The following is a 16,605-nucleotide window of genomic DNA, read 5'->3' as shown; positions in this document are numbered from 1 at the left end:
TTTTTTTTTTTTTTTTTTTTTTTGTAATCCTTCTTATGTGCTTGAAAAATAACAGTTTTGATATTATAAATTACCAGTAAAAACCAAATGGTGTTTCAATTCTTACATTTGCTCACTGACTTGTTTGTTCCTCGTCGTAAAACGATTCTCATACTGTTCCAAATTTCAGTTTCTATACTAGTATTATTATTATTATTTACCTCAGACAAGACAGTTAATAAAACAAATATCTGATTACTGACTTGCTTGTTTCCTTTAATCTAATTAACTTGCCTATAACTAAAAAAAATATTGATTCACTGCTACTGACTCATTTGTTGACTGTTTCTTGCTTGTCGGTTATTACCCTATAAAACAAAAGAGTAATAAAAGAGTGAAAAACGTGTTTTTTATTGTATTACAATTATAAAATAATGAGTTTTGCTATTATAAATGGCCGATAAAACCAAGTGGCATTTCAGCTTTAAATTGAACAGTTAATTAATTAACATCTGCTCATTGGTTACTGATCATTTCCTTTTGTTTGTAAAATGTATTTCATTGCACAAAAATATTCAATTTTGTTACATATTTTTTTATAACTGTATGTATTTTTCTTTTTCATGCCTCAATGCGAGCTCTTTTACTGGTTTCTACAAATTCATCTACTTGTTTTACAATTAAGAAATGGGCATCTGCTTTTAATCCTTAACATCAGCTTCCCATCATAGACTTTTGCTCAAATCCGGTCATTTTTACACCACGCTGATGTGATTTCATACATCTCATCCCTTACAACTAAATAACAGAAGGTACAGAGACAACAAACTGCCTGAAAATCCCAGTGTTTACTTGTTATTTTGGGGTAAAATATCTGTCACATTGGGATTAATACGTATCTGTGCATGATGACCCACCTAGAAGCACAGGTGTAAAATAAGGGCAGAAAGTTGTCATATGCCTCCCTTCTCCTCCACTCAGTCCTTGAGCACGAGGTGCTTTCACAGCGCCTTACGATGCAAGAGGTATTGCAGTGAATGCAGCATCAGGGGGGCAGGACCTGACCCCCGGGTGAACTCTGCTGATGAGGTGAAACAGAAGGCAGAGAGAGGCTCCCCGGCCCTGAGGGGGCTACGGGGAGGAATGCTGCTGATTCCACAGACGAAAGGGAACGAGACCGCAACCTCTTCGATACCGTCCTTGATTAGGAAAAAGGATTCACTCGGTGCACCTTCACCCGCCTGGCGCTCAATCTGCGCACACGCCAGGCTAAATTGATACATTTTTCCTCATTACAGTAGGAGGCCTTTGCAGTACATCCCTCCAGCGAGCCGGCCGTCAGAAGGGAGGAGAGAAACTGAGAGGCACTGAGGTTAAGGGCACAGTGTCTTCCCTGCCCTCCTTCCCTCCCCCTGATTTGATTAGGACTTCAGTCATCGATACATAAACCATGTTTAGAACCTCCTAATGCATGTGTTTGAACCGAAGAAAACACACAGATCATTATATCACAGCTGTATCACCGTCTAATAATACTTAAAAGGATCAGAAATGTATGCAGGAGTGATCAAGGTTTTCTTTTTTTATATGAGTCAGGTCTTAATAAAAAAATCTGACTCGAGATCTGAGCAACAGAACAGAATAAAAACTTTCCTGCAAATATTTAATTGCACTTCTTGACTGATTTTGATTCAGGACATTCGCTTAGGCTGCATCTGCAGAGAGTTATCTACTGTTTCTGTTTTTCTGTAACTGTGAACAAAAAAATATATATTTATATTTATGTATTGCCCGTACTGGGGAATAGATGTTAAGTCATTCTCGGTTTTGCTCCACTCCTACATTCAAACATCACGGGCCGGCCACTGTAAAGACACTAAGGGGCTAAATTTACTATGTGACATCGGCTTCCCCCTGGGCAGCCATAAGCAGCGTCTACAGCGACCCTGAATTTCCCTTTTCTAGATTTACTACCACTATTCAAATGCTTAACTGCAGATACAATGATCCTCTAATCGCTGGGGATGGTTTTCAGCTGCTTCGCTGACAGAGACCAAAAAAAAAAAAGAAAAAGAAAGAAACAGTCGTAAGAATATAAATACCAACAATGGAGGAGTTCGGGCCCACAGAGGAGCCTGCGTCTCAGTGATAAAAATGGGATACAGCGCAATCAAAGGCAGAGCCTGGAGGGAAAAACACTCACAAAAAAATCAGCACACTTGCCCTCTGAATGTACAGTTATTGCACCTTTAAAATGCTCCTGTGATCGCCGCTTATATGCTTTAAATGTAATTTTAAAGAAAGGACCACGATTTTAGAGCAATATCTCACACCTATTACCATTTTATATAAAGCACTCCTATTTATAGCCACTGTTGTTAAACACCATGTCAATAAATAAAGTTATATTTTATGATTTCCGATCATAAATCACCGGCAAATCCAGCTGGCAACAGGTGTGATGGAAAAATGATTCTGTGGAGGAAAATGAGACTGAACGCTTGTTAAAAAACGTCTTAATCAAATTTGATTCATTGACTTATAATTAAAATAAAAATGTTTTTTAGTTTAAATTATTTTAGAGGACCAAAGTAGTGATTGTTCTAGCTCATGTGGATTCATTTAAATCAAAACAACTGTTCACATTAATTAATAATGAAATTAATACTACTATTTATTAATAATAATGAGCAGGTTTTTCAAACAAAAACTTTTTTTTAGTTTGGTTTATCCTTAAAATTTTGTTGATGAACAGCAAAACCTAACTCTGATATATTATGTTTTAGGGTTTCAATAATTCAGTCTTTCATAAAGAAGAATGACCCATAAATGAAGATTTCTTTTGAAGGATTTTGACACTTTTTAAGGATAAAAAACATTTTTTTTTGCTGAAGAAAACAACAAATAATAATAAAAAAAAATTATTAAAGTATCATGGCAGCAGCTAAATGATTCAAATTTATTTAAAACATTAAAAGCTTCTTAAAAACAAAGCCAAGTAATTATATAACTATCAACTAGATTTCTTTTTTTTTTTTAAATCATTTACAAACTTTTTAAAACTTTTTTGTTGCTCTTATCTTTTTGAATTTCTTTATAATATTGTAATATTAAAAAAATAAACCAAAAAAAGAAAGAAAAAGACCAAATAAGAAAAAAAAAAGCCAAAACCACGTCAGTCGAGCTTCATTCGCAGGGAAACGGTAAATCAGCCTCCGTGACAGTAACTGCCGCGGAAGTCATTTAAAACTAATTTTTTTGACAATATACAAATGAACTCATAAAAAAATAATATAATATAAAACAGTAAGGATGATCATTATTCAGCGAATGTTTCTGCAGTATTGGTCAAGTTTTAAAATAATGTTTGCCCTCAGTTTTTAGCTATTTTTCCAAGCGACAACCAAAATTACACTCAGCATATTAAATTACGCAAAACAGCCTAAAAACGTAAAAAATTATGTTTATTTTACATCTCATAAAAAAGTTTTCATTTTAACTGTGATTAGTACTGGAGGGAATTTATATTTTAAAGTTAACTGACTAAATTTAAGTAATTACTGCATCCGTACTGCCACACAGGACCAAGTTCCTGTGTAATTACATGTGTTTCCATTCGACTCCTGATTTCTTTCGGATGAGCCAACTCACGGGAAAGGCTGCTGTAACTCAGGGGTGAAAAATTACCATTGTAGATAAGCGATCTTAAAACAGCATACAAGCCCACAGCAGCCCCTGTCCCACTTGGCACACGCTCAGAGCGGTGACTTCTCCCAGCCGTGCGCAGAGCTCGGAGTAAAGAGGGATGCATCCTCGACATGCTCGGATAACTCCACAAGGGCAAGTTAATGACCTTAAAGTGCTACATTACAGCAACAATTAAACACAAGGATCCCAGAGGCACCGGGAGCCGCCGTGTCACTGTCTGTGTACAGGCCAACACATCTCTCCCATCCCCATTTATTTCCCTAAGAAATCAGCGGGGCCACCTGGGCTTGGCATTGAAACTTCATTCATCTCCAGAAATGGATTCCAGTGGAGGGCAAAATCAAATTCTCATTTGCAAGGAAGGGGGAAAAAGAGAGGGAGTGAATGCAGGAGGTACCTGGGAACGCTAACCTCTGGGTGAACCCGCCGCATCTGATAGTTTTGCTATTTGTCTGTGACATTGACAGCTCTGGGGGAGATTAGGAGCCACCCTGCCCCGGCTTCCCACTTTGCATTCTGCCTATGCGCCTCTTTACAGATGGACTGCTGCACATTTACCTTCGCCTGTTTTCCCTAGGTTTCAGCACGGCACTGCCGCACCAGAGGCAACGGAGGGATGTAATTATATGCCGTGCGACAATAAAACAAAGCAAATGAGAGGAGAGCTGCATCACGGGGCTTTCAAACCAGGAGGATGCAGAAAACTACACCGTGCGGCTTTTGGTGGTGGTGGTGGTGTGTGTGTGTATGGGGGGGGGGGTTAAAGCCGGAGATGAGAGTGATGGATGCCCTTCGGTTAAATACGTCCAAATCCCCCCTTCAAGCCGCTCTCTTCTTGCCAGGCAGCGTGAGTGAGTGTGTGAGAGAGAGTGTACAAGATTAATAGTGTAAACAGCGAGGGAGAGAGGGAAAGAAAGGCAGCCAGGAGAGAGGGAGAAAGAAAAGACTATCAGCATCTGCAGCAGCACAGTAGCCCTCGGGGAATAGCGTGAACTTTTGAACCCTGATGGCGAGCAGTCGCAGCGATGCACAGAGCCTGCGCCTGCCTCGTAATGTGTGTGTGAGTGTGTGCTTCTAGAAAAGCACACAGACACCAACTGAAGGAGAGGAAAAGAGAGTGACGGAGAACAAGGAGGAAGAGGGGAGGGTCATTAGCATATTCCTCGCTTCCTCGCAAACGAGCAGCCGCTACCCAAATGTCACAAAATCCATACGCCGATGAACGCGCTGAAAAATGGATCTCCGGGCGGATATTCTGACGGACAGACAGCGCGCGGCTACGTCTGAAGAAACTCGGTGTGCTCTGAGACGGCGTGGGCGATTATTCACACGTGCAGACGGGTCACGGGTTGGCCAAGCAAAGAGGCCAAAGGTCAAAAGTTCAGTGAGTGGGCAGACAGGCCAACAAACCTGCAAGCAGGTCACGTATGCAGACCCGAAATACTTTCCAGGTGGATTTAAATTAAAAGAAAGAAGAGAAACTGCTATGAAGCAGCTCAGCAGCCATATTTCAACATTTACCCACAAACCTCCTCCTTCCCCGTGACTTCATTTCGAACACAGACAAGAGCCAGTTGGCACATTAAACATTGCTGATTAACCCCCTAATGGGGCATCAATCCGTCAGCTGGCATCGCTTTTCTTCTACCTCACAAGCCAAGGGACGGAGCAGGGCACCCTCCTCAAACACACTGCACGTTACACAGCTTTTTTCCAGCTTCGGCCAAAATGACAGAATTCAGATTTAATATTCTATTTACTGGCACCGTGTAATAATGTTGTTACTGTGCACTTGGCTCCTCATATTCAAATGAGAAATAGGCGACAGCAGCAAGACATAACTTCAAATTGGTTATCCTACCGCATTCTTGTGCCAGTAATTGGTTTAGGAAATTGGGCCAGTGCAGCGATCGCTAACACGAGTCACCTTCCTTCATTCTTAACACTGGCCATAAGAGCACACCTGCGTTTGCAGCCAAAACTATCAGTTCATTAATCAATTTATCGACTGAAAACAGAAGCTCCTCTTGTTCCAGCTTTCCCATTCTTCGTCTAATGTGACTGTAGACCTGAAAACTTTAGCTGCCTGATCAAAAAAAAGCTAATTCCCTCCTATTTTTTTTTCTTTAGAAAACAAGCTGCCGCCCTTCCTGCCTACATTTCAAATTAAATAATCGTAAAATTTAAAATGTTTATTGCCACACCTGAGATAATGCAGGCTGTACGGCACATCAAACTAAAATCATCACAATCACAAAGAAGACAAGGGATACGTATCAAAAGCGCCATCTTTTTCCTGCACGCCTCCTGAAACAAAGCTCTTTCTGCAGTGCTCTGTCATTGCAGCAGCTTCCCAGCAAACATCCCCGAGCGCCCAGCGGTGCTCCCCAATCAAAGAAAAACAAACAGGCGATTTCGACTTCGTAAACTTGACCTGCAAACAGCATGACAGGGCTAAAAGCCCCACATCACACACCGTCTCCTGGGGTCTAAGTGAGTGTGTTAAAGAGATTTTTGCACGCCAGAGGGGGAAATTTTGTGCCTATATTTGTTTATGTATGCATAATGTGCTGGAATGGTGTTTGAGCCTCAAACAGCATCGAGAGAGAGAGAAGGGTGGAGGGTGCTGAAGCGGGCAGACGTAGATGGGGTGAGGCTGCAGGCGCGGTCAGGTCACCGGTGCGGTCGGCGGGTGAAACTCAGTTCACATTACCATGCAGACAACCCGGGCTAACAATGGAGGCTCCATCTGTTCCTGTCAGCGATTACAAATCTGGTGTCACCCAGTCCGCTGAAGACAACAGGCCACCGCATCTAATCAAACGGCACAGGCTCCTCCTGCGTGTAGAAGCAGCCATCGACTTCACACTCACTCACTCTCTGGTTAGGGAACACAGAGAGGCGAAGGCAGGCAGTCGATTACCACGGATAATACATCCTCCAAGTCACAAAGTCTCCATTGTGTACAGTAGGATAAAAAAAAAAAAAAAAAAAAGAATGACACAATTAAACTCAAGAGAGAAAACTCAATTTTCTACCTTCCCTTCTCCTTATCGCTACTCTCTGAATCCCACAAAATTATCATTAATTTTCAGTTCCTCTGAATGAAAAGAAAGTTCGAATATCATGGTTAACTGTTCCTCCTAAAATGTGGCTGATTTCATTAAGCGCCAGCGCCATTATTTCAGACCGCCCGGCAGAGAAGTGCGAACCATTTCTTTCAGCTGGCAGTGAACAGAGAATGAACTATGAACTCCGCATGCCCTTTTACTGAGGACACAGGCCATTCACTATGCTAACATGGTCGCCGTCCCCCAGCAATAAAAGACGGAGCGCTGCAAGGTGAACATTTGTCTTACAAAGTCAAATGTTATGATTATCGATCTGACAGTACAATGTGTGTGCGTTTTTTGTTTGTTTTTGTTTTTGTTTTTAAATCAAAGCAAAATACAAACAGGGGATTAAAAAACTGATTACGGCGATTCGGGATAATTGGCTCCTTCTCACATTCAACACAGACAATGGCGTGACTGCGTTTTCGAGCTGTAACAACTATCGCTTTCCGCAGCAACAGACGGTGCCGTTTGTAGTTTGGTGTGTTACAATTATAGCCTTAAGGGAAAATTTTTTTAAGCATTTCATACTTTGATTTTGTTTGTTTCCCACAAAGCAAATGTCCTCTTGTTTATTGTAAAATGAACAATTTCAAAAAATGAATTATCGCGGTCTTATTGTCGGCTATCTTCGCGCCATCTGCCGTGATTTGTTTTCTCGATTTTTCCAAAGTTGCCCAGTAAAGGCGACGGTTACTCTTCTGTGAGCAGAAGAGCTCATTAAGCCGTTTACAAATAAATAAACGGGGGGATTTGTGCTCGACTTCATCCAGCTGGCATTAAATACCGGTATCGCCAAAATGATTGGAAATATTCCTGTTTCTCGACTGGGAATTTCCACATGCGTCCCTGCTTTATCTCAAGAAAGACGCTAAAACAGCAGCGGAGATGGGCACCTGAGGCAGCAGAGGCAATAATGCCCACCTGCGGCATGTCATGTCAAGGGCTATTAGCTGGCACATAGCGTCAGAAATACAAAAACTCTGAATGGGAGGGAGGCGAATCAGAGAAGGGAAGATAGAAAGAAAGATTGATACAGGGAGAGAGGGATGGAACACTCATGGCCCCTCAGGTACAGTGTTGTATTTCAAACCCGGTTGTGGAAGAATAGAGGGGCTCAGCTTCTATCAATCACTGCATTAGCCTGCAGCTACAAAGCCTCCTCTCTGTGTGGGCAGCCTCAACACCTCCCATAGTACACACATGCAAGGATCGGGAGCGGAGCCCAGGAGCCGCCACTGGAGGGAGCTCTAGGTCACCATTCAGGCTTTTGCAGCCACCACAACCCCCCACGCTGTTTTTTTCACCAGCATCAGCATGGCCTTACCTGCACACTACCAAGGGAGGAAGAGCAGAGGAAGGAGGAGCTAAAGGAGCCTGGCAGAGAGGTAGGACACCAGCAAGGAGGAAAATTTTACACATGTGGTCTATTCTGTTCTAATTAAAAAGGGCGAGCGCCAAAGTAGAGAAACCTACGCATCCTGTGGTGAGGTGTAGGTGTGTCAGTGAGAATGCCGGGGGATAGTGTGTTAAAATTGCATTGTTTCCTGTAACAGTTATTATGAAATCATCTTTAAGATTTCACTGTAGCTGTAAGAACGTAGCTTCGGTCTGTTTGTAGGCTGCAAAGCATTTAAACCATCTTTTCAAGTACAGTGTGAAAAAGAGCTACAGCTAGTGACTAAACGTCCACGTGATCCGACATAACAAGTACTGTGTTTAAGTGCAACAAGGCATCAGACATGAGAATGAGAGCCTTATAACTAAACACCATGAAGTGCTGCTCTCTTCCATCTGCTTAATACTGTATATACTGTATTTGTCACTCAGGGTACCAAAATAACAATGGCAGGATAAAGGTGCTCTTAAAGCACTGTTACACACATAAAGTGGTATCGTCTGTGTAAACACTACATTTCAGGGGTTTAGCGCGCAGAACTCCAGGCACTACTCATAAGCGATCTCTGCGGGCCATCCGTATCTCTCGTGCATATTTTTTAAATAAACAATTGAGCTGACGGCTATTTACAACAATGTCTAGTGGTCATTAGGCTAGCCTGTAATGAACTGTCCGTATGATGCATTCATGCATAGTTTGAAATCTCCACACATTTCTCCATACTTTAGTCTACGATTTCTTTATGGTTAAATGAGTTTTGCTTTCGGAGGTCAAACCAGATCTTCAAGGCACATCATAATAATTGTAAGTAATGCAATTATCTTGATAATTGTTAAAGTTGAATTAATAGTCCAAACCGATTGATGTTTATATAACTGTAACACTGAAACTGCAGCAGCTTGTGGTTGAGCAAGCTTAATAATGGCTAAAATTAATAAGAATAAATTTGATTTATGATATGTGCAATGAACTGACATAACAGCTGTTTTCTGTTAACGTTTTTTTAAATGATCAAACATGAAAGTTAGAGATACGGCACTCTAATGGTGGCTGATATAAACTGGGTGATTTAATAATACATGAAAATGTTTCTGAGAGTGTACACAGGTATGTTGGTGTGCTGCCCGATGGTGTGCTTCATTAGAACTGCAAAGGCTGAATAAATGACCCCATCGCAACACAAGTAAAATTTTTCAAATTAAGAGGCATTATCATTGTGCTAAAATTATATTTCATCAGCCTGAAACGAACAGGCTTGTACAAAAATGCCCTGCTCACCCCATGGCGCACCGCCATGAGAACCATTGGTGCAACATACAATAAAGGATAATGCTGCCTGATGTCAGTGCTGCTAAGCTTTCATTTGGAGACGCACCTGCTGCTGCTTTTCTGGCCGTTTCTGAAATTAAGGGCCATCAGTTTCATGGTTTTAACTTGTGCTCGGTCTAACACTGGCTCGCTGTCTTTACCACCTGCTGTTAGCTAAACCCTTGCTAACCTGGTAGTCGTGCAGCTCACTTTTCTTTTGAAAGAAATGCATTAACAACAGACTTTCCTCAGTTTGCTCCCTCTCCTTTCTTCCTTTTCTTTTTTGACGCTTTCTTGAGGAAAGACATGATTCAAGGTGCACATTTGCATTGGCCACATGAAATAAATTAGCTGCGCTGAAAAAGCGAGTCTGAGCAAACTAAACAATTTTACATCGTTTGTAAAGTGAAAGGTAGAAGTGGCAGCAGCCTCAGCAGTATTTTTGTAACCAAAGTCACTCGACTGATTCATTCATGCAATAATTACATAGACACACAAAGACAAACTTCTCATTTCAGGCTTGCTATGACTACTCCCAATAGTCCAAATTTCCCCCCAATACCTGTCACAGATTTGGGTGGAAGATATGATAATGTCAATATTTATGCTAAATATGGTCAGTAGAAGAGGTCAAAGAATGAATCCTGTGGAACGCCTGCACTCATGACAAAGAAGGGCACAACACAGTGACAACTCCTCTTTACCTTTTGTTTAAAGCAACTTATAGCCTTTTAGCAGAAACACAAATAGTCAGGTCACGCTCAGGGTGAAATGTAATACTTTGGTGGTTGTTAAAACATAGACAAAACACCCTCTGTGAAGGTGTTATGTCTTTATACTATGATCTGTAAACTGTAATGTACACATAAAAAGAGTAGACCCAACAAATGTGGAATGACTGTGATTAAATTAAATCTATTTTTAAGATATGTAAGGTGGTATCTGTTTGGCCTACCTTCTGTTGCACAGCCATTATTTAGAAAATTAAGGGAAATGCAAAATATATACATTTTGCATTTTTAATGTTTCTTGAAGAAAACAAAAATAATATATTATTATTCAGTGACTTTACTAGTCAGGTCTAGTTTAGATGAACTTGGGCTGTATGTGGCCCATAAACTAAAGTGAACAGTTTTTTGTTGTTGTTTTGTTTTGTTCTTGCCGTGCACAGACAAACACACACATCTCTCACAAATCTCTGCAGTGCACCTACAATAGCCCACACAAAGGAGGAACCAGCCATCAGGACTGCTGTTAACTTACAGTCAGCCACTCCATCTTCCTGGTAGTCAGACACTACTGAGGCGTCGTCTGAAGGGGCCGAGCGACCCAGGCTGGAACTGCGGTTGTCATCAGAGCCTTCATCTTCCCTTAAATCCGCTGGTGGTAGTGATTGTGTGAAACAGAGAGATAAAGGAAATGTCACTAAGAGAGATAATTAACAACAGACTTTATGGCCTCATCTTTAAAAACTACACAGTATGTGATGGAGATTAAGAGATTGTTACTTACATCTTATAGGAAACTCCTCAGGGTTTCTGCAAAACCAAAACAGGTACAAATCAAAAACTACATTTTTGCAGTGACTTGCAAAGGTTTCTGTGCTTTCATTCAGACAGCTTCACTCCAGCATTACTTCTGAAATTCAGTAATTGTTTCTTAAGCAGAAGACCACAAAACCACAAGGATTCTATAGCAGAGCTTGTGTCTCTTATCATGCAGTGCAGGCAGTGCCGACTTCCGGAGTAAGCTGTCACCAGTACTTCATACAACAGGTTGACTTTTTTGGGCTCGTGCTCAAGAATTAAATCACATTTAATTGTCTCAATCAAGAAAAGATTATTGCACGAGATCTTTAAAAGCTGTTTTAACAATAAGAGCAAGAATTAGGTCTCGAAGGTGACACCATTAGACTTAATCAGCTCCTTCAAATGTAATCATGCAAACTGTGTTTAAAGCAATTACAGCAACAATTAAGGGTTTTGTGTGGCATTATCAGCTAAAATTAGATAACGGAGTCTTTGAAATTACTTTTAAAAGTGGGTTTCTGGGCCTCAGATTTAGAGCTTCTTCGAAAGGATAAAATCATACCTTGAATGGACGACCCTGAAGTTATTCAGCAGGACCTCTCGTGTCTCTTCTGCAGATTCACTCAGGTTCTCACCATGAAGAATCTCTGTCACAAACAGCTCGCAGTCTGAGGGCAGCAAACCATTTATGCTAAATTAAAGCAACCTTGGCATTGTGCATTTCCTGTATTGTTCTTCAGTCTTCTGTTATGCATGTTGTATATATAACAGAAACTACAGATGTAAATTAGCAGTTTTGCTTCAATCTGACATGTTTACATGCTATATTTTTATCCTTGTGCTAATTAGCATGCACTGTCCCTGTTAAATAACCACGAACATAAAAAATAAAAAAAATAAATTAAGCACTGAGGGTTATGAGTGACTAAAGGGTCACGATCATGAAGCGTTTACACAGAATAATGCACTACAATGCACTCAAACAAAGCAAACCCTGCAGTCTGTGTTAGCGTACCTCCATGACTCTCGAAGTGCGGCCTGCACAGCAGAGGCGACCCTCGGGAGCATTTTACGTGGCCCCGGAGCGTAACAAAAAAAAAAGGAACGCAACAGTTCATGGCATACTGTGATATAACAGCGCAAAATGAAACCGAGGGAGCATTTCTCTGCAATTTCAACACTTTTATTGTAGCCATGATGGCAGATTAAACCTTCCTAACTTTGACAAATACAGCTGGTGTTAAGAAATGCCAAGAGCCATCTCGCATGCGGTTAAACAACAATAAACCAGCACAAAAATGATAATTACCAGCATAAACCACCATCTGATGAACAGACACATTATAAACAATAACTGAAAGTGTTTAATGTGGGAGCCACAATTACGCTAGCTTCCAAACTGGCATCCAGACAATAAACTTTAAGAATACTTTCTATCTGGTACTTTCATATCTTTGTTCCTAGTTTATCACTCACAAATCTCGCATCAAGTTTTCTCTTTTATAAAATATTGCTTTATGTTTCACAGTCCTCTCTTTGTGCTGAGCTCATGAAGATGTTTGACACATTAAAGGAAAAACCACCACGTGCTGACAGCTTCAGTATGCCTTAAATCTCCACTTTTTAGGAACTCTAAAGGAGGGCTGAGCATAGCTCTTCCAAAAAGCCTTTCACCCACTGGTGTTTTAATGGAGGACAGTGCAAATACTGTAACACCAGTCCAAAATCTCACAGGTGTGAGATGGTTAAGATATCGTTACTGCAAAGACCACAGCATATGACTCACCTTATCAAACCATCCGGTGAGCCTTTAATAACTTCTGATACTGGTAGAGACCACTCCCATCACAATGCAAATCATCACCCAGGAAAAACTTTGTATTGGTTTTGCTGCGGAAACTCCACATGTAGATTTTTGAGGAACGAAAAAACTATTGACCTGTTAAGTCTGATGTCATTTGCCATTTTCAGGTCCAAATAATTCTTCAGTTCCCCAAGTCAAACAAACGGGGAGAAACCACTGAGAGTTTAAACATTGAACTTAATATAAATGATCACTCGGGGTGTTCACACAGGCTTAAAATGCAGACATCCATGAAGGAAAGGATTTCCAAGGCTTAGCTGGCTAAGTTAGCTGGCTAATAGAAAACTAAATATCAGCAATGTTTGTGAAGTTGGGTTAGCTGACATATGATCCACTACTTGTTGGCTAGCTCAAAGCTATGTTAGGATAACACAAACACATTAGCAGAATTAAGATGTAGAATGAGTGTTAAAATTTTCTCAATTAAAGTTGTGGGTCCCTGAAAGCCAGAAACAATCGCCATCACATGGCAGGAAGAAAACGCCGAAAATGGATAAAATTTCATCCAGAAGAACGTCTGAGACGATACATCAGTAACACAAGGTTAGTAATTAATATGTCGCCATGGTTTGGATTACTTGGATTAGTCATGTAATGCCTGAGAAACTCACTTAACAACTTGTCCAAATCTAGAAATACATTTAGGTTTCTATACATTTTCACTCCTGTTAGGTAATGTGGTAATGTTGATCTCACCTCAATAGGTAACAAACCATCCACGAGGTCAGAGTTGACACTCTGACTGGCTGCTTCTGGCCCCCGGGTTGCATATTTAACAGCAATACTCTAAGTAAAGACGTGACTCAAACCAAGCCAGCAAAACAATACCATGAGATGCCATCTCTGTCTGGGTCAAGAGTTTAGATATTTCCTGCAACTAGTCACCTGCACCTCAATACTTTATGCTTTCCTTCTACTTACTTACTAAAAGAAAAAAAGGGCAAACACGTAAGGCTATCATATCCCTCTAAAGTAAACTGCAAACTTGATTTGATGAGGTGGAAACATTACAGAGAAATGTGACACCAATCTTTATGATAATGAAGGCCTGAACAGGTCGGTCAACATCACTTATCTGATTCAATTTCATGATGCACCCACTCATATTCTACAGAGATGTTCTGGCCCATGCAAATGTTCTTCCAAAAGCCTGTTGGCTGGCTTAGCAGTGGATGCAAATGTAGTAAATGTCACGGCAGCAGTGAAGATCTATGAAAATTGTTAAGATGCAGTGTTAAAAGTTCTCTATAACACTGTGTGCTCAACAGGTGGGAGCTCAACTCTAAAGAGTGCCTACTTAAACTGACTTTAAAGTTAAACTTGTCTATGGGGAAAGAAAGATATGTTAAATGTAAAAAAATAAATAAAGATATTACCATACAGAAGCCTCGTGAAGTCGTCCACATTTGTCCCCATCCCTTTGGTTCACCTATCCAAAAAATAAAACTTCAATTTGATGATTTATCAGACTTATTCAGCTCCTTTAGGCTTTGGGTTTTACTCCACAATGTAGCCTACGTAGCTCCAGTCTTTAACGTACCGTTACAGCTCAATGAGACTTAAAAAGGAACCCGGCACACATACACTGTAGATCAACTCACCACCTGTGGCCTTTTGCAATGAAACTTCCGTGCATGCATCAACATTTGCACAAAACGGGGAGGAGCAGGTGCACAAATGACAACTTCCTCTGCATTCTGGTTTCTCAGCTGAGAGCAAAGAAGCTCTGCCTGACAATGAGACAAAAAAAAACCCCCACCGCTGTCTGGCTTATAAGGCTTAGTAGGTCATGTACATGAGCTGCTGCCTGCCGGTGTTATTACAAAACTGCATGTGGTAAATGCACAACCACGTCTAGACAAGCAAACTAGAAACTAATGCAAAGTTATTCCACATAAAAATCAACAAATCTGGAAAAGGTTCCCACCTGACCCTCTCAGAATAAGCATTTATTTTTCAGACTCTAGCACAGGACCATCATGGACCACATACAGCCCAGTTTGATCTTAAGAGGGCCAGGCTAGCAAAACTCTTAATAATTCATATTTATTTATTTATTGGTTACTTAATTACTTTGTTGTAATATGAATGGCTACAGGTGAGGTCTTTATCAGTGGAAACAAATGAAAATACAGTTAAAATTCCAAAGCCCCCCATTGGGCCAGACTGGAGTCTTTGCCCCGGGTCTTATGTTTGACACCCCTGCTCTAGCATATTTAATGAAACCATGTAAAACTTTACCTTCATATTACAAATATTTTTTTTAATTACAGGCCCTCCTAGTGCATCTGGGTTATCAAAATCTAGCACTTTTTAATTTGCCTTATTTTTTTCAGCTGAAAAAACACATTTAAACTCTGCTAGAAACTGCAACTTAACACATTTTTACGCCCACACCAAGTCTCACAATCTGGGGCAAAATTCTTGGGGTTTTTTCTACACAAATTTTTTTCTACATCACTTATATATCACAGTGTCAGCAGCAAAACTCCTCCATTTTAAGGCAGCTGACTTAAAGGAAGCATTGGTAACCTAGATGTTTGATCCAACAGTTAAGAAAACTCAAAATATCAAGGTAACATGATTCAACAACTTGTGTTACACTGCTCTGCAACCTCTGCTGGCCTCTTTCACAGAGGCAGTGAAAGAGTTGTTGGGTCTTGTCCGCACATTGTAAGGTAAGAGTAAAGGCTACTTCCTGCCAGACCTGTTTGTGCTCTCAAGAATGCAATTGTGCACTTGACTTACTTGGGTTATCTTGTAAATTAAAATAAAACCCATGTTTCTAAAAACTCTGGTCAGTCTTCATTTTATATTGTGGCTTATAGGTATACAGGATTGTAATTGTGGTATTTACAGCCCAAAGTACAGCTTGTGTGTACTTTAATCGTGATAGGATTTACTAGCATTGACCGTAGCTCTGTAAACCGATTAATTTACCTTAAAAAATATTTAGGTAAATTGATAATACACACATGAAAAATGTATCATGATATACCTCCAGAGTAGCTAAGTTTAATTTAGCTAAATAAAGTCTGGTGACAGTGCTTGGCTTTTTAATTAACTGGAGGAAGTATTTAGAAAACCTTGTTGTTGTTATGTCGCCTTCAGTGCACATACTGCACAGCTGGAGTCACAGGTCAGAACTAAAACTTAGCACTATTATTCTCATAATGAAAGTAACTGCTGTTTAATTTGTCTAGCTGTCCATGCAAGTTTTATATTAGCCTAATTTAGCATGCTAGGCTAAGTTAAGTTAGCCTAACTTCGCTACAATCGTTGATAGGCGTTTATTAGCTAATTTTGGCTTCTTTAAAGTCAGCTAAATGGCCCTTCAATGTTTATCTTCTATCATTTTTCCTGTTAAGGTTATATACTTACCAGTTAACGTGGAAATAAAGGTGGGAAGCTATTTTAAATGTGATTTTAGCTAGCGATTTTTATGTAAGTCTTCTCCCTGCGTGCGGCTTTGAAGTGCGTATGTTTTCCGTTTTTGCTACTGAACCTGAACCTCATCCTGAACTACCAATGTGGTTATAAAAGCGTTTCAGAACCATATTCTGATAAAGGTGAGCTACAATTCCTCGACCTTTCACAGAAAGATAATTTTTTAAAGTTTTATTTTACTGACCGCTTTTTGTTTTTGTGCAAATGCTGAGTTCAAGTACGCCCAGTGTTTCAATCTTTAAAATGGTAAATTTAATT

The 16,605-nt window shown here is 40.3% G+C and overlaps 1 protein-coding gene across 4 annotated transcripts in view; it reads right to left on the bottom strand.

The window, feature by feature from the left end:
- Positions 1-16,528, bottom strand: part of skap1 (src kinase associated phosphoprotein 1) — a 39,460-nt gene extending 22,932 nt beyond the window's left edge. For 2 of the 4 annotated variants that reach the window (XM_005725796.2, XM_005725795.2), the window contains exons 1-6: positions 16,282-16,528; positions 14,502-14,630; positions 14,277-14,329; positions 11,599-11,704; positions 11,020-11,045; positions 10,771-10,887 (exon numbers count right to left, since the gene is read on the bottom strand). In XM_005725796.2, the coding sequence (XP_005725853.1) occupies positions 10,771-10,887; positions 11,020-11,045; positions 11,599-11,704; positions 14,277-14,316 (289 nt within the window). In that variant the 5' untranslated portion in view covers positions 14,317-14,329; positions 14,502-14,630; positions 16,282-16,528. Of the gene's footprint in view, positions 1-10,770; positions 10,888-11,019; positions 11,046-11,598; positions 11,705-14,276; positions 14,330-14,440; positions 14,631-16,281 lie in introns of all 4 variants that reach the window. The other 2 variants (XM_005725798.2, XM_005725797.2) reach the window with 2 other exon arrangements.
- Between the last annotated feature and the right edge of the window lie 77 nt (positions 16,529-16,605).

Source organism: Pundamilia nyererei, unplaced genomic scaffold, assembly GCF_000239375.1.
Source record: "Pundamilia nyererei isolate P.nyererei 1_Seehausen unplaced genomic scaffold, PunNye1.0 scaffold00017, whole genome shotgun sequence".
In the NCBI taxonomy this organism is placed as follows: Eukaryota; Metazoa; Chordata; class Actinopteri; order Cichliformes; family Cichlidae; genus Pundamilia; species Pundamilia nyererei.
This window is presented reverse-complemented; position numbering and strand designations above follow the sequence as displayed.